The 26856-nt window shown below is 49.2% G+C and overlaps 1 protein-coding gene across 1 annotated transcript in view; it reads left to right on the top strand.

Moving 5' to 3' along the window:
• The window catches only part of CSNK2B (casein kinase 2 beta), a 55205-nt gene that overhangs the window by 6058 nt on the left and 22291 nt on the right, over positions 1-26856 (top strand). Inside the window, exon 3 of the mRNA XM_082262649.1 lies at positions 18520-18622. Coding sequence (XP_082118775.1) covers positions 18520-18622 — 103 coding nt within the window. The remainder of the gene's footprint in view (positions 1-18519; positions 18623-26856) is intronic.

The following is a 26856-nucleotide window of genomic DNA, read 5'->3' as shown; positions in this document are numbered from 1 at the left end:
GCAGACATAGGAGGTATTATCCTACCTTATGTGCAGTGTATCTCTGTAGATCCATATGTCACCTCTTAGCAGAGTGCAGGTGGATGTGCTGGGAAGACGATATCGGCGGTCCGCCGCCATTTTGCCGTAGACCGAATGCATGTATGTCCTCAGGTTACGCCGGCCGCCATGTTTTTGGAGTCTTATGTCTCTTCTATGGGGGCGGCCATGTTTTGTGAGCCCAGCTACCTCGTGGAGGGCTGGGAACGCCGGAAGGCGTACACAGGGGGCGGAGCCACGCCTTCTGCCCGGGAAAAAGCAAACAGCTCCTTCCAGTCTGTGTAAAACAGACGCTGACTGCAGTTTGTTGGAAACTGCACTGCATCGGTTGGTGAGCCCTGGGGGTCCCTCTCTCTCTCTCTGGGATCGAGAAGCAGGTACTCTGAGGGGCGCTATTGCGCTAGGGGGAGACACACAAAAAAAAAAGAAAAAGTTTTTTTGTTTTGCTGGCAAGGTGTCCTGTATTAACATGGACCCTGCCACTCATGTATCTCCTCCGGATCCCCTCGAGGGGTCTGCGGGATCCTCCAGCACCCCATTGACAATTGAATCTTTGTCAGCTATTATGGAAACTTTTGTGTCCCGGGTGGAAGTGGCTTGTCAGGGACAGGGCGCAAGAAAGCGACCCCCGCCTAACCCCTTATTATCTGAAACCTCGGATTCAGACTCTGAGCCTATTTCTGCAGTTGCAGGTACTTCATCTGGTATTGGTGTCTCGGGTCCTGTCTCTTCAGACAGTGAGGAGGATGTTTCGGCATCCGCCATAGCCCGAGAGGAAAGCGTTGGTAAACGCACTCATTGTATCTGTTCAAGAGACTTTAAGGTTACAGGGTATTCCATCAGAAATAGCTGAAACTGAGATCCCTTTTGGGACTAAAAAGCGCATCAAAGTGGCGAAGGTTTTTCCATTGCCCAAATGTTTTGGCAATCCAATCGAAGAAGAATGGCGTCTGCCAAAACGCACTTTTAATATTTCTAAACGCATTAACAGGCGTTATCCGTTTGAGGAAACCCTTATTAAGAAATGGACAGAACCACCTGGGGTGGATTCACCTATTGCTAGATTGAATAAAGCCACGGTTATTCCTTTAGAAGACGCTCCGTCTTTTAAAGATCCAGTGGATCGCAAGATAGAAGCTATGTCTCGCACCATGTTTTCCTTGATTGGATCAGCTTTCAGACCAATAATGGCTATTGGTCTGGTTTCGCAGGCTGTAACTGAATGGACCAAGTGGTTACGCCGGGACTTAGAAGAAGTCCCTCAGGCGGTATCAGATTTGTTGGAACAAATGATACAGGGGTTACAGTTTGTATGTGATGCGGCGTTAGACGCCACTCCATTAATGGCGCGAGCATCAGTCTCAGCAGTGGTTCTCAGGCGTACACTGTGGCTAAAAGGTTGGTTAGCCGACCAAGGTTCCAAAAAAGCATTGGCTAATATCCCCTTTTCAGGAGAGCGTCTATTTGGAGCCAACTTAGATGAGATCATTAAGGATCTCACCGGTGGAAAAAGCACCTTTTTACCGCAAAATTTTAAAGGTAGAGGAACTCGTCAAAGACGAGGGCCTTCTTTTTCTGCTCACAAGAGGTTTTTTCGTCCAGCGGGTGAAAAAACTAAGTCCTCCAAAGCTCCTGCAGGAGGCGTCAGGGGTCGTTGGTCGGGCAAGCAAAAGCCCGCCCCCTCCAGACCTGAAGATAAACCATCCAAAGCCTGAAGGTGCGCCCCCACCCACAACTGGGGTGGGGGGACGTCTTCGCCGGTTCCCGGATCCATGGCTTTCCAGAATCCCGGACAAATGGGTTTGCGAAGTCATAAGGTCAGGGTACAAGATCGAGTTTCGATCTCTCTCACCGGCGCGATTCTTCCCTTCCAATATCCGACTATCCGCAGATCGTTTAGAAGATCTGCGGAGAGCAGTCACAGATTTACTACAACAAGGAGTGGTAGTCCACGTTCCTTGGACAGAACGGTTTCAAGGGTTTTATTCAAACCTGTTTACAATACCCAGGAAAGAGGGCAAAGTGCGTCCAATTCTGGACTTAAGAGCACTCAATTCTTTCGTCAACATAAGAAGATTCAGAATGGAGTCCATTCGCACGGTAGCAGCCTTCCTGCATCCAGGGGATGTCCTAGCGTCCATAGACATCAAGGACGCCTATCTTCACATTCCCATTTTCGCAGGACATCAGCGTTTTCTACGCTTTTCCGTAGAGGAGAACCACTATCAGTTTGTGGCGTTACCTTTCGGTCTCGCCACGGCTCCGCGGGTCTTCACAAAGGTGTTGGCCCCAATGTTGGCACTTCTGCGCCAAAGAGGTATATCGATTCTAGGTTACCTAGACGATCTTCTGCTTCATGCAGAGTCTCCTCAGACCTTGCTACAAAACATAGAAATTACTATGATTTCTTTACAGGAATTCGGGTGGCTGGTGAACCAGCAAAAGTCATTTCTGGTTCCCACCCAGAGGCTCGAATATCTGGGTCTAATTCTAGACACAGTCAGGACAAGAGTTTTTCTTCCGGTAGGGAAACTCCGAAAGATTCAATCTGCAGTCCAGTTGTTACTGTCCAACAGCTGGTCTTCCCTTCGGACTTGCATGAGGGTTCTGGGGTTGATGGTGGCTTCGTTCGAAGCAGTCCCATTTGCCCAGTCCCATACCCGAATTCTTCAGCAAGAGATTCTTCTCAGATGGAATCGGAATCCGGAATCCCTGGACAATCAGATCCGATTGAGCAAACAGACCAGAGAGTCTCTGGTATGGTGGCTTCGGTCTCCGATGCTCAGCCAGGGAAAGTCATTTCTGCCAATATATTGGACGACAGTGACCACGGATGCCAGTCTATCCGGATGGGGAGGAATTCTCGGTCAGTTATCTGTCCAGGGACTTTGGTCCCCGGAAGAATCCAGGTTACCGATAAATGTATTGGAACTGAGAGCGATCAGACTTTGTCTGATTCACTGGACCGAGCAGCTCCAGGGCAGCTCGGTTCGGATCCAGTCGGACAATGCCACGGCCGTGGCTTATGTCAATCACCAGGGGGGCACCAAGAGTGCCCGAGCGGCCAAAGAAGTGGCTTGCATTCTTCGCTGGGCGGAACGATTTGTTCCAGCAATCTCTGCGGTGTTCATTCCGGGGGTGGAGAATTGGCAGGCAGATTATCTCAGCCGTCAGACCCTGGATCAGGGGGAATGGTCCCTCCATCCAGACGTTTTCCACCAGTTGTGCCTGCGGTGGGGCACCCCGGATGTGGATCTGTTGGCATCACGATTCAACAGGAAAGTTCAGAGATTCGTGGCTCGCTCCCGCGATCCTCTAGCAGAAACCGCAGACGCACTGATCGCCCCGTGGGGGCAATACCAGCTAATATATGCCTTCCCTCCTCTCGCGTTACTGCCAAGACTTCTTCGCAGAATAGAGGAGGAAGGAATCCCAGTAATCCTGGTAGCTCCGGACTGGCCTCGTCGAGCTTGGTACGCCGACATGGTCAGACTGGTGGCGGACGTCCCGTGGAGACTTCCTCTCAGGGAGGATCTACTGTCTCAGGGACCGATCTTCCATCCTGCTTTACGATCGCTGGCTTTAACGGCCTGGCTATTGAGACCCAGGTGCTGAAGGACAAAGGTTTGTCAGCTTCAGTTATTCCTACTCTAGTTGAAGCAAGGAAAGCGACTTCCAGAAAGATTTATCATCGCACATGGAAGTCCTACATTGCATGGTGTGAACCTTTTGGGGTTCCGTCCTCGGTCTTATTCGATTAGTCGAATATTGGCTTTTCTGCAACAAGGGGTTGAGCAGAAACTGGCCTTGAGTACTATCAAGGGTCAGGTCTCAGCATTAGCCATCTTCTTTCAGAAGCCTTTGGCTACTCATTCCTTGGTGCGGAATTTCATCCAGGGGGTGCGACATCTGGCTCCGCCAGTGCACGCGCCGTTACCCCCCTGGGATCTTAATTTAGTGTTGTCGGTTCTTCAGAAACCTCCCTTTGAAGATATTAGGGAGATTCCTCTACCCACGTTGTCCCAGAAGGTGGCCTTCTTGGTGGCTATTACTTCTGCACGCAGGGTGTCAGAACTGGCCGCATTATCTTGTCGTTCACCATATCTGGTGGTTCTTCGTCCGAATCCATCCTTCCTACCAAAAGTGGTTTCAGAATTTCATCTGAATGAAGAAATTGTATTACCTTCCCTGTGTCCTAAGCCCAGTCATCCTCGGGAGTTTGCGTTACACTCCTTGGATGTGGTCCGGGCGATCAGGGTATACTTGAAAACGACAGACTCGTTTCGTAAGACGGATTCACTTTTTGTGATTCCCAGATGGACCCAAAAAGGGGTTGCCTGCATCTGCCGCGACCATTTCCAGATGGATCAGGCAGACGGTAGTACAGGCTTATTCTATTAAGGGTCGGGAGCCCCCGTTCCCTGTTAAGGCGCACTCCACTCGGGCACTTAGTGCGTCATGGGCCTTTCGCCATCAGGCGTCAGTGGGCCAGGTGTGCAAGGCGGCTACCTGGTCGTCGGTGCATACCTTTACTAAACATTATAAAGTTGATGTAATGGCATCATCTGATGCCTCGTTTGGCCGCAAGGTTTTGCAGGCCGCAATTTGAGGAGACCAGTGGTCTACCTCGAGGGTTTTTTCCGTTGGAAAATTTTTCTTTAGTCTCATTCTTTGTTTATAATGAGCCTTTAAAACTTCTAGTTTGGCACCGGTTGGGCCTTCTAGATTGGATTTGATTTTGTCAATCCCACCCCTCATTTGTGGCACTGCTTCTGGATGTCCCAGCTCTTGAGAATCAAGAAGACTACGTCTGTCAATGAGCGATAGAGAAAAATGGATTTTTGTAAGAACTTACCGTAAAATCCTTTTCTCTTAAGCTCATTGACAGACGTAGTACCCGCCCCTCTATCATTGAGTTGGGTTGGGTTAAATTCTCTGTACTGCTTTAAACAGAACTGATTCCCTGTAGCAGAGAGAGGGAGGATATACCCTCAGGGACTGCCCCTAAGGTGGAGCCAGAACGTTTTGTCATTCTGCCTAGTCCTACTCCTGCGGAGACAACATAACCCAGCTCTTGAGAATCAAGAAGACTACGTCTGTCAATGAGCTTAAGAGAAAAGGATTTTACGGTAAGTTCTTACAAAAATCCATTTTTTCTTTCGTTCATTGACGGACACATCCCCATATCATCTTGATCGATGGATTTATGCTGCTCTCCATTGGAGTATGACACTAGGTGGAAAAAATTTGACCACGCCTATAGGGCAGTACCAGGGGGTATACTTCCACATTCCTTCTATAGGACTTTCATTTTTTTTTTTTTTTTCTGCCTAGTCAGGACCTAGTTCCTTGCTGGGATCTCTGGTCCTAGCATTTTTTCCTTTTTTAAACCACATTTTTATTTTTTTTTTATTTTCTGTACCTGTGAGAACTATGATCAACTGCCGGATTGGGCGACGGACCAGATATTCTAGATCCTTATGGTCTTTCCTGTCTGGCAAGCAAGCACGACCCGAGCTTAGCTCCGCGCTGGGTTGGCCGTGACATAGCCCCATTGGACGGGGGCTGGCTGGCGAGTTAAATGTCTCGCGAGGATGCATAGCCCTGGTCACAATCCTAGTCATGACCTGAGTTTCAGCGTACCTCTGGCCCGCAGGTCCCGCAGGTCCCATGGTGGGGTAAGTAGTGTGCCCCTCGGGGTGGACGGCGCCGCGTGCAGCCGCCATTTTGTTGTGGATGGCTGCTGTATCTATCAACGGCCATGTTTTTGTAGCCAGGGCGGCCATTTTCCAGCGGTGTAGTTTCTCATCACTATCATAGGGTAGCCATGTTTTTGGAGACTATGGGGGGGGGGGGGGTGATTTGGTGGAGGGCCTCTAGTGGCAGTTCTATGAACTTCCTCTCTGATCACCGCACGGCATGCAGCCTGACACTCTGCATCCTCATCTGTGTAGGTAGTGGTGAGTCCCTGTGGGGGCTATTTTGATTCTATCTTGCTGCTATAGCGATTTTGGTGCACTGAGACTTGTAGTACCGCTGGTGCAGCGGTGTTGTTTTTTTTTTTAACCCATGGAGTCCTTGGAGCACATGTCACCACTTGACCCCCTCTCTGAGGCTGCGGGACCTGCGGGGTCCCAGTCAGCCTTGTCTGCTGTGACGGCGGTTCTGCATTCACTGGTGTCTAAAGAAAAAATTGGCCTTCCAAAATAGGACGAGTAAAAAGCACCCTCCGCCGTTCACCTGCCTCCTCAGATTTTGAGGTGGATTTGGCCGCCGCGGATGCGAGTCACCCTATTGGGTCTGCGTCCATGCACCCTGAGTGTTCTGATAGTGAGGATGATTCTTCCTCCTTTACAGTCGCACATGAAAAGGCGCTGGTGGATGCATTGATTGTATCAGTGCGGGAAACTTTAAAATTGTAGGACACAGCTACTACTGCATCGGCTGCGACGGTGCAGTTTGGTACCCGCAGAACCTCCAAGATGGCAAAGGTGTTCCCCTTTCCTGCCTATTTCGACAACATTGACGCAAGTCAGTGGGGTTCCCCCAAACACTGTCGGGGTCCCTAAGCGCTTTGCTAGAAGATATCTGTTTGAAGGGTCCCTGCTAAAGAAACTGACCGTACCACCCGTGGTGGACTCCAGGTTTCCAGGTTGAATAAAGCCACCCTCCTTCCAGTGGAGGACTTTCCGTCCTTTAAGGACCCCTTTTTGACAAGAGAGCTGAATATCTGGCACAATACCTTTTCACCATGGCCGGTTCCATTCTGTGGCCAGTGTTTGCCATAACCTTGGTTTCACAGACAATAACAGGAATGGGCTAAGCTCCTGCGCCAGCATTTGGAAGGTGGACAACCTCCTCCTGACCTGACGGGAGCTGGTCGGCCCGTTGGTCCAGGAGTTGCAGTATATCTGTGATGCCTCTCTGGATGCGGCCCCCTTAGCCTGCAGGGTGTCCGTGATGGTGATGACTCTGCGCCGCATGATATGGCTGAAATACTGGTCTGGGGACCAGGTTTCCAAGAAGGCATTGACTGATCACCGCTTGTTCGGTTCTTCCATGGAGGGGATCATTAAGGGTCTTATAGGAGGTAAGAGTTCTCTGCTTCCGCAGTCTGCCAGGAATAAGGAGACTCGTCTATAAGCGGTCCTTTCATGTTTCAAGATCTAAAAACCAGGGATCAAAATCCACCCGTAATCCTGCATCGGGTGCCAAGAGGCTCTGGCCTGGTAAGACCAGAGCGGGCCCTCCAGGACCGCAGACAAGTTGCTTCTGCCTGAAGGGGCACCTTCACCCGTGGGGGGACGTCTTCGCTTCTTTCCGGATCCGTGGACCTCCTGGATTCAAGACAAATGGGTCCACGAGTTGATTCAGTCCATGTACAAGATCGAGTTTCAGTCCTTTCCTCCTGGAAGGTTCTTTCCTTGCAATCTGTGTTTGTCCCCAGATCTTCTACAAGGTCTTCTTGGGGTGGTACAGGATCTTCTCTCACAGGTGGTCATTGTATGGGTTCAAAATCGAAATGCTTTCAGGGGTTTTATTCAAACCAGTTTATTGTTACAAGGAAGGAAGGCAAGGTGCATCCTATTCTGGATCTCAAGGCTTTGAACTGCTTTGTGCGGGTTCAGAAATTTTGAATGGAATCCATTTGCACGGTGGTGGCATTCCTTCATCAAGGGGAATTCCTGGCCTCTATCGATATCAAGGACGCTTACCTTCAAATCCCAATATATGTTGGACATTAGCGTCTCTTTCACTTTGCCATAGGCTAGGAGCACTATCAATTCGTGACATTAACCTTTGGTCTTGCCTCGGCTCCTCGGGTGTTTTTTTTTTTTTTTTTTTTTTTTACAGTTAAATTTTTATTTTATTGTTAAACATATAAACAACACAAATATTCCAATACAATACATTACTCTGCACAAAACATAATATTATCCATACATAGAAACACACACACAAGAAAAAAAAAAAAAAAATTTTATCACCTAATTAGTTATTAAGTACCTACTTATGTCATTATGGAACAGGTGACATTGGCACACCTACTGCGTCAATCCAGGCTGACCAGACTTTATCAAATTTTTTTGGGCAATTCCTACTACCGTATGTGAAACGGTAGAATGGAAGTGTCTTAGTAACGGCAACTATCCAGGATAATCGGGTAGGAGGTTCGGGTAACTTCCATCGCAGAAGGATTTCTCTCCTGGCATAGAACAGGGTATATGTAATGCACTTTTTAGCATATTTGTCCCCTGCCAGTTCTGTAAGGTTACTCAATAAAGTTACCTTTGGGTCCAAAGGGATCATAATGTCAAAGATTTCGCCAATAGTGTCCGTCACTTCTTTCCAAAAGGTTGCCAGGTCGGGACACGACCAAACAACATGTAAGAATGTACCTATTCCATGCCCACATCTAATGCACAAGGGATCTTTCATGGGATATATCCTAGCAAGACGTTGCGGCGTATAATATGCTCAATGTAAGAATTTAAGTTGTATAAATCTGTCCCTGGCCGCTATCATTGAGGGAATATAATTATTCACCGAGTCCTCCCACTCTTCAATAGTCAGATCTGGAATGTCCTCCTTCCATTTACTATAGGTTTTCTCAGAGGATTGACTATGATCTGTTAAGAGTATGGAATATATAGCAGAAAGAGTTTTCCCTATTACCTTAAAGAGGAAGTAAACCCTCCTCAGGAAGTTGTACCTATAGGTAAGCCTATATTAAGGCTTACCTATAGGTACTGTAAATATCTCCTAAACATGCACCGTTTAGGAGATATTTACCTTTAATGCAGCCAGTGACGTCACTGGCGCATGCGCTCTGAAGGAACGGCAGATCGTGCCGTTCCTTCAGAGCCCCGTGCCGTGACCGTCGGCTCCCGCGCGCGTGCGCGGGACTGACGTCACCGCGGCTCCGGCCAATCAGATGGCCGGATGCCGCGATCCCGGAAGACGGGCGACTATACATGTCGCCCGTCATACAGGTAAGCGGACGGCACGGCGGGGGCTCGTTCTAAGGTAAGTATTTCATAATGAGCTACTATGCGATGCATACTAGCTCATTATGTGTTTCTCTTTCAGGATGTAAAGAAGAGAAAAAAATTTTTTCTCGGTTTACAACCTCTTTAAAAGTTAACATTTTCTCCAAGGGGTCTGATTCCAGGACAACAAGACCTTGGAACTGAGCCCGCATAGCATGACTAAGCTGGCGGTAACGAAACCCCATGGTGGGAGGTAATGAATGGGTAGACTGAAGAACATTAAAGCCCTGAAGTCTTCCATCTTTAATAACATGTTTCATAGTCAAAATCCCTCTAGCAGCCCATACCTGTGGATCAGGGAGATGATATAGATGTTTTAAATTAGGATTACCCCACAACGGAGTGTGGGGGGATATGTACAATGGTGTGTTATATATCACCCGCGCCCGAGTCCATATCCGCAGCACAGTGTTCATCAGACTGGTTATTTGAGGATGTGCCTGTTCACCCCGAAAAACAAGATTACTAAGGGCCGCATATGAACCCAGTAGTGCTGCTTCTAGTGTAACTGCGGAGTTAGTTTTGGGCTGGGAGAACCACCACCGGACCGTCACCAGAACAGCCGCCCAAAAATACAATTTAAAGTTAGGAAGCGCTAAACCTCCTCTTGCAAGAGGAAGATATAGCGTGCGTCTTGCGACTCGTGGAGTTCGCCCAGCCCATACAAAAGTTGTTACAATACTATCTAATCTCGAAAAAAAGGTTCTAGTCATATCAATGGGGGAATTACGAAAAAAATACAAAAATTTCGGAAGATAATTCATTTTTATTAAATTAATTCTGCCAACGGGGGACAAGGGAAGCATGCGCCAAGACGCACACTTTTTATTTAATTGTAAAACTAAAGGGTCAATGTTATTTTGTTGGTACACCTCCAATGTTGGGCCCACTTTGATGCCTAAGTACACCATATCCTGTACCCATTTCAGCGGTGTCTGAGTATCGATTAAAGGTATCGATGGGTGTAGTGGAAAGAGGACGGACTTAGACCAATTAATACTTATACCTGAAAAACGACCAAAGATGTCAAATAATTGTAAGGCCCTATGTAATGATGTGGAAGCATCCGCCAAATATATCAAGGTGTCGTCTGCATATAAAGACAACTTCTCTTCAATGACTCCCACCTTAATGCCTCGGGTGTTTTACAAAAGTGTTGGCCCTGGTGTTGGCTTTACTGAGGCAGAAGGGAGTTGCGATGCTGGGGTACCTGGACGTACTCCTTCTGCGAGCAGAGTCTCCGAATGCCCTGATAGACCATTTGGACATTTTGGTGTGAACTTTGCAAGAGCTCGGATGGAAACTGAATTTCCAAAAATCTGTTCTGGTTCCGTCCGCAAAACTGGACTATCTGGGCCTGACCCTTGACAGCTCGGGAAGTTGTAGGATGTGACACGGCTCCTGTTGTCCAACCGGTGATCATCCCTCAAGACTTGCATGTAAGTGCTGGTCGTGACGGTCTCCACCTTTTGAGGCGGTTCCATTTGCTCAGTTCCATACCAGGTTTCTACAGAAGGAGATCAAATGGAACAGGAATCCACAGGCTCTAGACAATCTGATCCTGTTGATTCAGAGTACAAAGGGGATCTCTGATCTGGTGGCTCCGCTCTCCGGCTCTTTGACAGGGAAAATCTTTTCTTCCCCTGTACTGGACGGTAGTCACAACTGATACAAGCCTCCCTGGTTGAGGAGGTGTCTTGGGTATGGATCCGGCTTAGGGGGTTTGGACTCGGGAGGAGTCCAGTCTGCCGATCAATATCTTGGAAATTTGGGCAATCAGGCTTTGCTTAAATAATTGGACGGATTGTCTGCAGGGGTGCTCGGTGAGGATTCAATCGGACAATGCCACAGATGTGGCATATGCCAATCATCAAGGGGGCACCAGAAGTGCCTTAGCGGCCCGGTAAGTAGCCAGCAATCTAAGATGGGCAGAATGCTTTGTTACAGCCATCTCTGCCCTGCATTTTCCAGGGGTGGAAAATTGACGGGTTTCTTACCATAAAACACTTTTCTCTGATGTTCATTGACTGACACAGCACCCGCCCCTCTATCGAGTTGGGTTTTATGTTCTTCTGACACTACTTGTTCCCAAACTGAAGTCCTATAGCCGGAAGTGGGACTATACCCCCTTGGACTGCCCTATAGGCGTGGTCAAATTTTTTTCCCACCTAGCGTCCTACCCCTGTGGAGAGCAGCATAAACCCATCGGTCAAAGGAGATATGGAGCTGTGTCTGTCAATGAACATCAGAGAAAAGGATTTTACGGTAAGACAAAAATCCAGTTATTTTTGCCATCACTACAGGCATTCAGGATAAATCTCCCAAGAGGTTTACTTGTTCTGGCAACACCTATGTGTGTGGGGATTTCCCTCACTTTAGGAATGTTTCCTCTCACCTCTGTGTTGACAGAAAGTTAAATTAAATCTCCCTAATGGGACACAGATGACCTGACATGGATTTTACACACATACATGGCCTCTTTTCGTTCTTTTTTTTTTTTTTGCTCAAGAGTGCACAAATTCTCTGATCTGATGCCTCCTGGGAACATGTGACATGGATATTCCAGTAGTCTCGCATGTCACACTTGCCTTTGGGAGAACCGAGGAAGGGACAGGTGCAAAAAATACAGGTTGAATAGAGCCGATGTCTCTCTGTACAGTGGAGTCACAGACTGCAACAAAAAAAAAAAAAACCCCTGTAAGGGTTTTTTTTCTTTTTTTTGGCAGTCTGTGAGTCCGCTGTACAGAGAGGGACATCGGCTCTATTTGACCTGATTACCATTGGCACTGGGACAGATTGTGATAGTAAAACCAAAATCTTACAGTTGTCACCAAAGAGGGCATTTCCTCTTTAGTTTGAAAGATTACCCATTACTTTGTCTTCAGAACAGAAAGTGAAGGGAAATCTCCCCAGTGGGACATAGATAGAAAAAAAAATTTCACTTCATTTCTCTATCCAAAAACTAAAACCTGTTTTGATTGTAGATACACTTTTGTGTTTTCCAACCACTACTTTTACATCTCAGTCACTTTGTTCCAAAGGCATAGCCCTGTAGCCCCATCTCTGAAGGCCAGGCTGAAAAGCACTCCCTGTATGGTGTATGAGGCCTTCGTCCTAATGCTAGGCCCCGAGTGCAATCCAGGCTTTGTAGACTGCGTAGATAGCCCATTAGTATTTTCCACTTTAGTTCTTCACATGATTTAAACACTTCAGATCTGGAAGGTTTATCCCCCCCCCCCATGACCAGGCCATTTTTTGAGATACGGCACTGCGTTATTCAAACAAATGTTGTACCCAAACAAAATTTGTAATTTTCTCTTACGTCCTCCGACAGTCGCCGCCTCTTCATATTCGTCACATATGGGGTATTAGACTTTGCTCCGAAGGAGTAGCTAGGCAACAGAATATGTTAACAATAAAGCTTTAACATATCCCACCCTCAAGGGGTGGTCCCCTCAGTCAATACCCTCCTACTTCCTGCAACCATATCTCAGTTTTAATGTCTAGCTTGTCAGGAGTGGCTGGCTCTCTCTGTGCTGGGACTTTCTGTCCCAGACTCTTTCTTCTTTTTAATATTTTGTTTGAGTTTTTCTCTCTACCTTTTAATAGCTGTTATTTTGTCAGCGTTAGTTAGTTCTTCGGACGAAGAGGATCATGCGGACTGGGTCTCGGGCTGATCCCCCTGGTCGCAGGTCGTGGGTCAGTGGCTTCCCAGTCTGCCATCGAGCGTTCAGCCAGGTAACGCTCCTGGCATAGTGAACGACCCATCCCTGTTCGGTGCAGGGATGATTGGTGAGGTGGCTACCTCACTGGACGCTGTGCGGTTTCTTAACCCCCATTTTGTGCGTCTTGAATTGCGACTCTCCCTGCCTCATGTGCAGCGGCTTGTTCGCCTGTGCGGGTCCCCCACGCCATGTGAGGTAAGTGTATTTATGTGGGGACCTGTCTGTCTGGGGGGGTGTCAGTCTGGGACTGTGTAACCTGCCTCTATTCACACTGCTTGTCTCCCTATCTCTCGGCTGCATGCTGTGGGCTGCAAGGGGGGGGGGGGGGGAGCTGTATGGCACTGTGTGTGTCAGGCTGGGCAGTGTGAGAGCTGTGTGCTGTGGGGCATGTTTTTTTCTTGGCATGTTTGGGCATATACAGCGATCGCTGCGGCGATCTAACATGTATCCTTATATTGGATTGTAATATGTGTTTTAATGCACTGTGGAGCGGCGTTTTCGGCGCCAAACGACGCCATTTTGCTGCACCCGCTCCGGCCGCATGGTTTACATGCATGGCGGCCATTTTCTTGTAGCCTCCATAGGCTTACATAGAGCGCCCTGGCAGCATCACTTCCTCTTTCCAGGAACACCGATCGAGGCAGCAGCAGCGGCGAGGGTCTCCTCAGGTTTTATCCTTCTGTTCTTGCTATCCATTGCCTGTGTTCAGTTTGCATATTCCCCGTGGGGGTCTCATTGTGCTTGAGTGTGGTGCGGTGGGCTGCGCTTGCCGCGCTTGCAAAAAAGGGGCAGTTAACCCTTGGTTGTCTGGCATTACAGGGGCAATGGATTCTCAGGAGGGCAAATTTCCTACAGTATTGGTGGAAAGCCAGGGGACCGCTGTTTCCCCCCCAGGGGGGGATTTAGCCACTATTGTGGCTGGCCTTGCTGCTCAGGTGCAAATGCTGGTGGCTGCTCAATCTACTAAACGGCCCAGAGTTGCTCTGTCCTCTGATTCTGAGGGTGAAGGTGATGGGGCTGTTCTGGCAGGGACCTCCTTATCGGGGTCCCGCTCCTCTCTTGATCTAGTGGGGTCTGAGGTGGAGGCTGAAGTTGAGGGGGTCGATAATTCTCCCCCTGGCTCGCCTGAAGAGCTTGCAATCATGGATGAGTTGATTGCTTCCATTAAGCAAACGCTGCGTTTGCAGGACGAAGTGTGTCCCCCCGCTGCCTTGGCGGCTTATGGGACGCAGAGAAAACGCAGGACGCCGCAGGTTTTTCCCTGCAATGCTGATTTTCAGCGCGCCGTTAAGGATCAATGGCGCGATCTGCGCAAACCTTTTGCGGTACCAAGTAAATTCAAGCTGCGTTATCCTTTTTCGCCTGCCACTGATGAACGGTGGTGTGTGCCTCCACCAGTGGATCATGCAATTGCGGTTTTGAACAAAGCCACTGTGATTCCTGCAGAGGGTTCCCCTGTTTTCCGTGATGCCACGGATAGGAGACTGGAGTCTCTTGCCCGTCATACTTATTCTGTTACGGGTTCTATGCTTAAGGCTCTGTTTGCTTCTCTCATGGCGGCCCAGGCGATCGCAAGTTGGACGCAGATGCTTAGGCGCGTCCTAGTGGCCGATTCGGCCTCGGCGGCGACCCTGGATATGGTGGATCAGATCCACCAGGGTGTCATGTATCTGTGTGATGCGGACCTGGACTTGATTCCGTTGGCTGCACGTGTGCACAGCGTGGCGGTGTTGTCTCGCCGCCTGGTTTGGTTAAAATGTTGGTCGGTGGACCAATCTTCACGTAAGACCTTAGCCAATCTGCCTTATGATGGGTCTCGCCTTTTTGGGGAGTCCCTGGATGTGTTGATTAAGGGGATCACCGGGGGTAAGAGCACTCTCTTGCCCCATTTCCCCAAGGCTAAGGGGGCTTCTGGGAAGAAGCATGCAAATTTTCGGCCCCCTCAGGGGTCCTTTCGTGCCTTTCGGCCGCACTACAAGGGCAAACCGTTCAAAGGTCAAGGCTCTCAGAAGAAGCCCTGGTCTGGGAAACAGAAGTCCGGCCAATCCGGACCTGCAGCCCATAACAGTTCGGCCTGAAGGGGCGCCCTCACCCAGTTTTGGGGTGGGGGGACGCTTGCTCGGTTTTCTTCAGCCCTGGTTGGCCCGTGTGCGGGACAGATGGGTTCTGGAAATCGTTCGATCTGGTTACAAGATCGAGTTTCTCTCTCGGCCGGAGAGCAGATTTTTTCCCTCAAATCTTCAACTGTCTCCAGAGCGCCTGCGGGATCTGCACCTGGCGGTGCGGGACCTCAGGGCTCAGGGAGTGGTGGTCCCGGTGCCTCATCGGGACAGGTTTCGGGGGTTTTATTCCAATCTGTTCACCGTGCCCAGAAAGGAGGGCAAGGTTCGTCCGATTCTGGACTTGAAGGCTCTGAACTGCTCTGTGCGGGTTCGCAAGTTCCGCATGGAATCCCTGCGGTCGGTGGTGGCTGCCCTGGTTCCGGGGGAATTCATGGCCTCCATCGATTTGAAGGATGCGTACCTTCACATCCCCATATTCGAGGGTCATCAGAGGTACCTTCGTTTTGCCATTGCGGAGGATCACTACCAGTTCGTGGCGTTGCCCTTTGGTCTCGCCTCGGCTCCGCGGGTCTTCACCAAGGTGCTTGCACCGGTTCTGGCATTATTGAGGGCCCTTCTGTCCTGGGGTATCTGGACGACATTCTGGTTCGGTCTGCGACCAGACAAGGTCTGGAGGAGGACCTGTCTGTCACAATGCAAACTCTGCAGGAGTTTGGTTGGACGATAAATTTTCCAAAGTCGACACTGAGTCCGTCGGTTCGTCTCCCCTATCTGGGAATGATACTGGACTCGGTGCAGGCGAAGGTCTTCCTGCCGGAAGACAAACTCAGGACTCTCCGGGAGGAAGTCAGGTCCCTCAGGGACGTTCCGAACTCGTCTCTGCGGACGTGTATGAGATGTCTGGGATTGATGGTCTCGGCCTTCGAGGCGATTCCTTTCGCACAGTTTCACACGCGGAGTCTCCAAGCGGAGATCCTGTCCAGGTGGGACGGGCGACCTCAATCTCTGGATCTTCAAATCTCGTTGAGTCTTCGCACCAGGGAAAACCTTCTGTGGTGGCTCCAGTCCCCGTTGGTGTCCGGGGGCAAGTCGTTTCGTCCGATCTCGTGGACGGTGATCACCACGGATGCCAGCCTGTCGGGCTGGGGTGGAGTTCTGGGCGTTCTGTCCGCTCAGGGGACTTGGTCGGAGGGGGAGTCTTCCCTTCCGATCAACATTCTGGAATTGCGTGCGATAAGGCTCTGTCTTCATCGCTGGACGGACCGGCTGCAGGGTTGCCCGGTTCGGGTGCAGACGGACAATGCCACGGCGGTGGCCTACATCAACCACCAAGGGGGCACCAGGAGTGCCCGAGCGGCTCGAGAAGTGGCCGACATTCTGTCTTGGGCCGAGACTCATGTCCCGGCGATAACGGCGGTTCACATTCCGGGAGTGGAGAACTGGCAGGCGGACTATCTGAGTCGCCAGACCCTGGATCAGGGGGAATGGTCTCTCCATCCGGCTGTCTTCCAGACGTTGTGCGCGAGGTGGGGTCTTCCAGAAGTGGACCTGTTCGCGTCTCGCCTCAACAACAAGGTGAAGAGGTTCGTGGCAAGGACGCGCGACCCTCGGGCAGACGCGTCGGACGCGTTAGTGGCCCCGTGGGATCAGTACAGGCTGATGTACGCGTTTCCACCGATTCAGTTGCTGTCCAGGTTCCTTCGCAGGTTACACTCGGAACGCAACACGGTGATTCTTGTGGCACCGGACTGGCCTCGCCGGTCCTGGTACGCAGACCTCGTGAATCTGGCGGTCGACGCCCCGTGGCGTCTGCCTCTTCGAGACGATCTACTGTCTCAAGGACCGATATACCATCCTGCTTTACAGTCGCTGGCTTTGACGGCCTGGCTGTTGAAACCGAGGTCCTGAAGGAGAGGGGTCTCTCTCCGGAGGTCGTTCATACTTTAATCAACGCGAGGAAGTCTTCCTCGGGGAAGGTTTATTACCGTACTTGGAAGGCCTATTTTGCCTGGTGTGAGTCCAGGGGGTTTTCACCCCGCACGTACTCGGTGTCCCGTGTGCTGTCTTTCCTTCAAACGGGTGTTGATCAGCGTTTGGCGCTGGCTACGATAAAGGGTCAGGTGTCTGCTCTGGCCGTTCTGTTTCAACGTCCCGTGGCTTCCAATCCTTTGGTTGGCACCTTTGTTCAGGGTGTGCGGCATCTGGTTCCCCCGAGGCGGGATCCTCTGCCCCCTTGGGACTTGAATCTCGTTCTCTCTGTGTTACAACGTGCTCCTTTTGAACAGATCAGGGAGATCTCGTTGTCTATGTTGTCCAAAAAGGTCGCCTTTTTGGTGGCGATCACTTCGGCTCGCAGAGTGTCGGAACTGGCGGCTTTGTCCTGCAAGTCTCCGTACCTGGTTATTCATTTGGATAAGGTGGTCTTGCGACCTAATCCTTCTTTTCTGCCGAAACGAGTTTCGGAATTCCATCTTAATGAGGATATTGTCTTGCCTTCATTGTGCACGAAGCCTAAACATCCAAAGGAGGTGAGATTGCACTCTCTGGATGTTGTTCGGGCGATAAGGGTTTACCTTAAATCGACTGAGTCTTTTCGAAAGACGGACTCCTTGTTTGTTCTTCCAGAGGGTCCTCGGAAGGGCATGGCGGCTTCGGCCTCTACCATCGCCAAATGGATCAGGCAGACCATTGAACAGGCCTATGCTTTGCAGGGGAAGGTTCCCCCTGTGCCTGTGAAGGCGCACTCTACTAGATCTCTGGGTACGTCTTGGGCCTGTCGTCATGGGGCTTCTGTAGCCCAGGTGTGTAAGGCGGCGACTTGGTCGACCGTGCACACTTTCACAAAATTCTACAAAGTAGATGTTCAGGCATCGGCGGATGCTTCCTTTGGCCGCAAGGTTCTTAGTGCGGCTGTTCCCTAGGGTCCCTTGTTGGGGACTCCTGGCTGTTGGGATAAGTTTTGTATCCCCTGGTTTTTTTGTCTTTTCCTGGGTTGTTGCTCCTGTTGAGCACTTATTTTTGCTGTTGCCCAGCTGGTTTCCTTCCTTTGGTAAGGTTCCTTTCTTTGTTGTGGAGACTGCGTTGCCTTTCGGCGCGGATGCGTTTCCCACCCCTCATGTTTGCACTGCTTTGGGACGTCCCCATATGTGACGAATATGAAGAGGCGGCGACTGTCGGAGGACGTAAGAGAAAACGGAATTTTTGTAAAATCTTACCTGTAAAATTCCTTTCTCTGAGTCCTCCGACAGTCGCCGCCCCCGCCCCTCTTTTGGGGTTTGATTGTATACTCTACTGCTATTCCACTAAAACTGAGATATGGTTGCAGGAAGTAGGAGGGTATTGACTGAGGGGACCACCCCTTGAGGGTGGGATATGTTAAAGCTTTATTGTTAACATATTCTGTTGCCTAGCTACTCCTTCGGAGCAAAGTCTAATACCCCATATGTGACGAATATGAAGAGGCGGCGACTGTCGGAGGACTCAGAGAAAGGAATTTTACAGGTAAGATTTTACAAAAATTCCGTTTTTTTCCCACAAATAGAGCTTTCTTTTGGTGGCATTTGATCACCTCTGTGGTTAAGGAGCTGCCATAGAACACATGTGAACTTTACTTGTATACCTTCTTTGTCTTTGTTCTTATAGGTAGATGAAGATTACATTCAAGATAAATTCAACTTGACTGGACTGAATGAACAAGTTCCACATTATAGACAGGCACTAGATATGATTCTGGATTTGGAGCCAGGTCAGTGCATGTTTGTACGAGAACTTGGATATAAAAACTGTGTTTCTCTTTCGTTCATTAACCGACACAGCGCCTAATCTTCTTAACCATTGGGTTACATAGTGAGGTCGAAAAGACACAAGTCCATCCAGTTCAACCTATGATGTGTGTGTGTGTGTGCGCTTGCTGTTAACCATACATTGTATACCCCCTGTATGTTGTGGTCTTTAAGGTGCCCATCTAATAGTTTTTTGAAACTATCAATGCTCCCTGCTGATACGACTGCTTGTGGAAGAGAATTCCACATCCTTACCGCTCTTACAGTGAAGAACCCCCTACGTATTTTAAGGTTAAACCGCCTTTCCTCTAGTTTTAGTGAGTGGCCACGTGTCTTATTGTATTCCCTTTCTCTGAATAGTTTGTTCCTTATGCTAGGGTCGCCAGTACAGTATTTGTACATTGATATCATATCCCCCCTCAATCGTCTCTTCTCCAGAGAGAATAAGTTCAGTGCTTGTAGTCTTTCCTCATAGCTGATGTCCTCCATTCCCCTAATTATTTTTGTTGCCCTTCTCTGGACTCTCTCCAGTTCCAGCACATCCTTCCTGAGGACCGGTGCCCAGAACTGGACAGCATACTCCAGATGTGGCCGGACCAGAGTCTTGTAGAGAGGGAGAGAGGGAGAATCATCTCTTTATTTCTGGAGTGAATCCCCTTTTTTATGCATCCCAGTATTCTGTTGGCTTTGCTTGCAGCGGCTTGGCATTGCATGCCACTGTCAAGCCTGTTGTCTAACAGTACCCCCAGGTCTTTTCCATCCTAAACTCACCCAGAGGTCCCCCCCCTAGTGAGTAGCTTGCTTTCTGGTTTCTGGCACTCAAGTGCATTACTTTACATTTTTCAACATTAAACCTCATCTGCCATGTAGTTGCCCACCCCATTATTTTGTTCAGGTCCGCTTGTAAGGTTTCCACATCCTGAATAGAAGATATTGGCATGCTTAGTTTAGTATCATCTGCAAATACTGAGATTGTACTAGATATCCCCTCCTCTAGATCATTTATGAATAAATTAAACAGGATTGGTCCCAGGACAGAACCCTGGGGGACCCCACTTTCCACACCCGCCCAATCCGAGTACTCCCCATTAATCACCACCCTCTGTACTCTCCCCTGGAGCCAGTTCTCTATCCAGGTACTCACCTTATGGTCCATACCTAACTTCCTTAGTTTGAACAGTAAGCATTTGTGGGGAACGGTGTCAAAGGCCTTTGCAAAGTCCAGATACACCACATCCACAGGCTTACCTTTATCTAGATGGCAGCTCACTTCATCGTAGGAGGTTAATAGATTGGTTTGGCAAGAACGATTTTTCATGAATCTATGCTGATTACTACTAATAATACCATTTCCATTACTAATGTCTTGTATGTGGTCCCTTAACATCCCCTCCAAAATCTTGCAGACTACAGATGTTAGGCTGACCGGCCTATAGTTACCCGGGATATATCTCTGCCCTTTTTTAAATATTGGTACCACGTTGGCTTTTTTCCAATCAGCTGGCACCATACCCGTCTGTAAACTATCCTTAAAGATCAAGAATAATGGTCTGGCAATCACCTAGGTGAGCTCTTTAAGAACCCTCGGGGGCAAGCCATCCGGTCCCGGTGATTTATTTATTCTAAGTTTCTCTAGTTTAGTTCTAAGTCTATCTTCTGTTAGCCATGGCGGTACTTCCTGAGGTGTGTTGTTTAGTTTGGCCTTACAAGCTGGGTTGGTGTAGCCCCCCAATTCTTTTGTAAAGACTGAAGAGAAGAAATTATTTAACACTACCTCCTTTTCCCTGTCCTCTGTGGCCAAATCTCCTTTGTCGTCTTTTATGGGGCCAATGTGTTCTTTCTTACTGTTTATATACTTTTTAGAATTTTTTGGGGTTCTTTTTACTCTTTTCCGCTATATGTCTCTCGTGTTCTATTTTAGCCGCCTTGATTTCGTCTTTACATTTCTTATTACACTCTTTGTAATGCTTGAATGCTGCCAATGACCCCTCAGTCTTGTATTTTTTGAAGGCCTTTTCTTTAGTAATAATATGCATTTTTATGTTGGAGTTTAGCCACCCAGGATTTAGTTTTGCTCTTTTAAATGTATTTCCCTTTGGAATGTACTGGCCAATCCCTTTTAAGTATGCTTTTGAAGCACTCCCATTTTTCCTCCGTGTTCTTTGTTCCTAGGGTTCTATCCCATTTGATATTTTCTAGCAGAGAGCGAAGTTTTGGGAAATTGGCTCTTTTGAAATTCAGGGTTATACTGCCCCCTACAGGAGTAGGATACTAGGCAGAAAAAAAGTCTGACTACGCCTATGGGCAGTCCCAGGGGGTATACTCCCTCTCTCTGCTATAGGAACTTAGTTTTTTCTGCCTAGTTAGGAGTAAGGACCTGGTAAATTTATTTCTTTTTAGATTTTTTTTTTTTTTTCTCCTGTTTTTTTTTTTTTTTTTCCTGTGAGATCTACAACTGCCGAACTGGGTGACAGGCTGAATAATCTAAACCCAGTGGTCACACCAGTCTGGCCAGTGAGCCCGCACAGACCTCAGCTCCGTGCTAGGTTGGCTGCGACATAGCCCCACGGTGGCTTGCAAGTTAAACGTCTCCCGAGGTCGCATATGACCGGGTCTCGGCCCGAGTCGCAACAATCCTGTTGGCTGATAGACCCCCCCCCATTTCGATGGCGAGGGGTTCTGTCTTGAGGGGTGCCCGCCTGGTTCCTAGTTTGGTGAGTAGCTGCCCCCCCCTCTCCCCCTGGAGGGTTTTGGGGTGGACGTGGACCCCTCCTTAAGACAATCGGATCCCTGGGGTCCCCTCCTTCCCTTCAGGCACCCCCTCATCTGTTCCCCCCTACACTTATGCTGGGGCTGTGTAGCAGAGTGCTATACTGGAGACGGGGGGGGTTGCCACTGGGCGATCGGCTGTGCGGGGGGGGGGTGCTCCATCCAGGGCCCCTTGTCCTGCCTGGGCCTGTCCTTGAGGCCTAGGGATCCCTCCTGGGAGCATCGTGGTGCCACCATTTTGTTGTAGCCTTGTGCTGCAATGCAAGGCGACCATGTTTGTATAGTCCGGTGGCCATTTTGCGGGGGTCTGCCATAGAAACAGCAGCGACCGTGTCTATGGAGCCTTCTGGACGGCACTTTCGGCAGTGGGAGCCCCTCCTCATCACCTGGTGCTGACTCCTGGATCCTTTAGTTTTCTGATCGCCGTTCGTGCACTGCAGCTCGGGAAGTCTGGTGGGGTCCTCTCCCTCTCTGCTAAGGATCGATTGGTGCTCTGTGACTGGCAACCGGGTGGTGCTGCCAGAGCGGTGGGGGTTGTCCCTTAGCAGTGTTTTACACTTTTTTGTGGGCTCCCCCTGGTGACTCATGGAGACTTTTGAGAACATCTCCGAGTCCCATCTATCCATCGATGCACTGACGGCGGGTGGAGGTGGCTTTTGGGCGAAGGGCTGGCATAAAGCTCCTCCCACCTTCCCCTGCCTCCTCTGTCTCATCAGATCCTGAATCTTAATCGGCCGCCGCGGACATGGGTCACCCTGCTGAGTCTGCGATCACGTGCCCTGAATCCTCAGTGAGGATTCGTCCACTTTTGCAACCGCGCACGAAAAGGCGCTGGTGGACGCACTGATTGTATCTGAGCTTGAGAGTTAAAATTGGAGGACGCAGCTGCGGCTGTTACGGAGGCGCAGGTTCCCTTTGGCCCTCGCAAGCCATTCAGAGTGGCAAAGGTGTTTTCTCCTCTTATTTTGACAGAATTGTTACTAAAGTGTGGGGACGACCAAAGCATCCCCTTGGGGTCCCTAAGCGTGTTGCTAGACGATATCCCTATAAGGAGTCCCTTCTTTAGAAGTGGACTGTTCCGCTGGTGGTGGACTCTCCGGTTTCCAGATTGAACAGGGCAACCATGATTCCAGGTGAAGAGTCCCCGAGCTTTAAGGATCTGGCTGACAAGAAGGCGGAGGCTGTGACCCGCAATATGTACACCCTGGCTGGTTTGGCACTGAGGTCGATATTCACCATTGCCCTGGTGTCGCAGACTCTGACCGAATGGGCTAAGCTTTTGTGCCGTGACCTGGAAGGGGAGTAATCCCCCCCCCTTTGCTGAGCTGGCAGACCAGCTGGTCCAGGGGCTGCAGTTTATCTGTGATGCCTCTTTGGATGGGGCTCCCCTAGTGGCTCGGCTCTCTGTTTCGGCAGTGGTCCTTCAGCGTGTCTTTTGGCTCAAATGCTGGTCTGCGGACCAGACTACTAAAAAGGCCTGACTGATCTTCCCTTTCAAGTAGATTGCCTGTTTGATGCTACCCTGGATGACATCATTAAAGATCTCACGGGGGAAGAGTACCTTTCTTCCTCAGGCTACTAAGGGCAAGGACCCTTGTAGACGTGGGCCCTCCTTCTCGGCTCGTAAGATGTTTTTTCGTTCATCAGGGTCGACTCACAAGGAATCGAAGCCCTTCGGGCCTCCTCTGGAGGATCCAAGCGAACTTGGTCTTGCAAGTAAAGCACGGGCTTCTCCTGACCCGCGGACAGGACTCCTTCAGCAGGAAGGTGCGCCGTCACTCGTACATGGGGTGGGGGGATGTGTTCACTGGTTCCTGGACCTGTGGACTTCCCTGGTACGAAACAAGTGGGTCCACGAGGTCATACAGTCCGGTTACAACATCGAGTTTCGTTCTTACCCTCCGGTAAGGTTCTTCCTAACGATGTGCGACCGGTCTTCTTGCAGTCTCTTTTTGGGGGTTGCAAGACCTTTTACTTCAAAGGGTGAATTGTCCCTGTTCCGACTTCGGAACGTTTTCAGGGGTTTCTACTTAAACCTGTCAAACTGTTTTTTCCTGCGCTATGGAGCCTCACGTCTGAAAACGCCCACAGGGAGGGCGAAAAGCGTAGAGGCAATTTCCAGGCTGACGGCTGTACCAATACGTCACTTCCGGATATGGTGGAACCCATATAGGGCCACATGCTACCCGGAAGCCTCTGCATTGTAACTAGTTACTCTGCTTTTTATTTAAATAAATCTTTAAACGTTATCACACTATGGAGATGTTTTTCTTCTATGGCCTATGAACATATGTCCACTTGGGGATACCTACACTCCATCCTATAAGTCCATCTGCAATTGGGGGACCCATTAGAAGATTGAGTACCCACCAGGAGAGTTAATGTCCAACCTTACCGGACTATAACTCCATTGACCCACATGCAATAGTGCTAAGGGGTCCACTGAGTCTGGTAAGTGGACACATATATTGGGAGTGGACCTGCACATACTGCACGTCATTTCACAGATTGGCACAGATTTGTGTTTTTCAGGAAGACAGCACGCTGCACTTTCTTTCACTGGACACTTGCTGATTTTCTGACTTTTTTGGGAATTGGGTTTTTTTTGTATTTATTTTAAATAATTGTCTAGCACTAAATTACACCTCTAATAGGTCAATGATCACATGTGTTAGATTGATTGAAATTCGTAGTGAGTTTTTAAATCTCACAATCTTTTCTGATATTAATTTGTATTTGAATTTCGATTTATTTACACTTACCACTTTCACCTTTTTTGCGGTGTGTTAAAGTTGTTTTACTCAAACCTGGTTACAATCCCCAGGAAGGAAGGCAAGGTGCATCCAATCCTGGACCTCCAGGTGCTGAAGTGCTTTGTGCAGGCGCAGAAGTTCAGACTGGAGTCCATTCGCGCGGTGGTGGCTTCCCTGCACCATTGGGATTTTCTTGCTTCCATTGACATCAAGGATGCTGACCTTCACATTCCAATATGTGTCGGTCACCAGCGCTTCCTCCTCTTTGCCGTGGGAGAGGAGCATTATCAGTTTGGGCATTACCCTTTGGTCTCACTTTGCTCCTCAGGTCTTCACGAAAATGTTGTCCCCGGTGCTAGCAGTGTTAACCCAATGGGAGTTCGCATTACTGGGCTACTTAGACGGCCTCCTTCTGCGAGTGGAGTCAGTCTCCTACTGCTCTGGTGGAAAACTTGGAAACCATCATACGCACTTTGAGGGAGTTTGGATCATTTTAGAATTTTCAGAAGTCTGCTCTAGTTCCATCCACAAAGCTGGACTATCTGGGTCTGACTCTGGACTCGGCTTTAGCCAGAGTGCTCTTTCTTCAGGACAAATTCCAGAAACTCCATGCTGCAATTCGTCTCCTGCTGTCCAGCAATATGGTCATCCCTCTGGACTTGCATGCGGGTGCTGAGCCTGATGGTGTCTACCTTCGAGGTGGTTCCGTTTGCACAGTTCCATACGAGGTCCCTGCATTGGAGATTCTGGCCAAATGGGACAAGAATCCGCAGTCTCTGGACAATTGGATCCGGCTGAGCCGGGGAACGGAAGAGTTCCCTCATAACGGTGGCTTCGTTCTCTGGCGCTTCAGCTGGGGAAATCCTTCTTCCCATTTATTGTATTGGACAGTGGTCACCAGGGATACCAGCCTGTCTGCCTGGGGAGGCGTCCTTGGCAATAATTCTGCTCAGGGGATCTTGGCACTGGAAGAGTCCAGATTACTGATCTATGTCTTGGAACTCCTAACGATCAGGCTGTGCCTGGAATATTGGAAAGACGTCTTCAAAGAGGTCCAGTGCGCATTCATTCGGACAATGCCACTGCTGTGGCTTATGTTAATCATCATGGGGGCACAAGAAGTGTCTTGGCGGCTCTGGAGGTAGCCGGCATTCCAAGGTGGGCAAAATGGTTACTTCCAGCCCTCTCTGCCGTACACATTCCAGGGGTGGAAAATTGACAGGCAGATTACCTCAGTCAGCAGGCGGTGGACCAAGGGAAGTGGTCCCTTCATCCGGAGGGGTTTCATCAGTTGTGTCTTAGGTGGGGCATCCTCGAGGTGGATCTTTGGCTTCTTGGCTCAACAGAAAGGTGTAGAGGTTTGTGGCTCAGTCATGGGATCCTCTGACGGATGCCACAGCTGCGCTGGTGGCCCTGTGAGGTCAATATCGTCTGATTTACATCTTCCCTCCTCTCAAGCTTCTGCCAAGACTTCTACGCAGGATCGAGGCAGAAGGGAATTCCGGTCATCTTAGTGGCCCCAAACTGGCCTCGCCGGGCTTGGTACGCCTATCTTGTGGGACCAGTCACCGACGTTCCTTGGAAGCTTTCTCTCAAGGAGAATCTGCTTTCCTGAGGACCAATCTTCCATCCTCTTTACAGTCACTGGCTTTGACGGCATGGTGTAGATTCCAATGTTGTTAAAAGCTAGGAAATCTACTTCAAGGAAGGTCTACCATTGTACGTGGAAGGGTTATCCGCTTCCTCTGCGACCATTTCCAGATGGATCAGGCAGATGGTGGTTCAGGTCTATTCCATCAAAGGGAAGGCCTTTCCCAGTCAAGGCGCATTCTACTCTGGCACTTAGTGCCTCCTGGGCCTCATCGGGCGTTAGGGACGCAGGTTTGCAAGACGGCCACCTGGTCGTCGGTGCACACTTTCACAAAGTTCTGCAAAGTGGATGTGTTGGCATCTGCGGATGCTTCCTTTGGCCGCAAGGTTTTTGCAGGCTGCTGGTTAGAGGACCTGATCCTCCTTGTAGGTGTGTTTTTTTTATTTATTTTTTTAGTTGAGCTTCTGTTTGCCTGGTTGGCTATAGTTAGCCTTAGTTACCCTTTTTTTTTTATTTTTTTTTTTGCTGTTCCCATACCTCATGTTTTAACACTGCTTTGGGACGCCCCAATGGTTAAGAAGATCAGAAGCTGTGTCCGTCAATGAATGAAAGAGAAAATGGGATTTTTGACTTGCCGTAAAATCAATTTCTGTGATGTTCATTGACAGACACAGCACCCACCCCTCTGTGGAGTTGTAATTCTTCTGACACCGCTTGTAACAAAACTGAGTACCTATAGCAGAGAGAGGGAGTATACACCCTGGGACTGCCCATAGGCATAGCCAGACATTTTTTTCTGCCTAGTGTCCTACTCCTGTATGGGACAGAATAACAAAATGGTTAAGAAGATCAGGAGCTGTATCCTTCAATGAACATCAGAGAAATGGATTTACTGGTAAGTCAAAAATCACATTTTTTTTTTTTTTTTTTTTTGTGACCTCAATGTTTTAGTTATACAGAAGCAGATGTTATGAATAACCACTATAAATGGGTACAAATATTCTATTGTGCTTGAAGGATAAAAACAGCTGTCTACCAAAAGCTTCAGGTCTCTAAGATTTGCTATGTAATAGTGTCGGTGCTC

Source organism: Pelophylax lessonae, assembly GCF_965119305.1.
Source record: "Pelophylax lessonae genome assembly, chromosome: 7".
Taxonomy (NCBI): Eukaryota; Metazoa; Chordata; class Amphibia; order Anura; family Ranidae; genus Pelophylax; species Pelophylax lessonae.
Note: the sequence above shows the minus strand (reverse complement) of the source record. Positions and strands in the feature narration are given on the sequence as shown.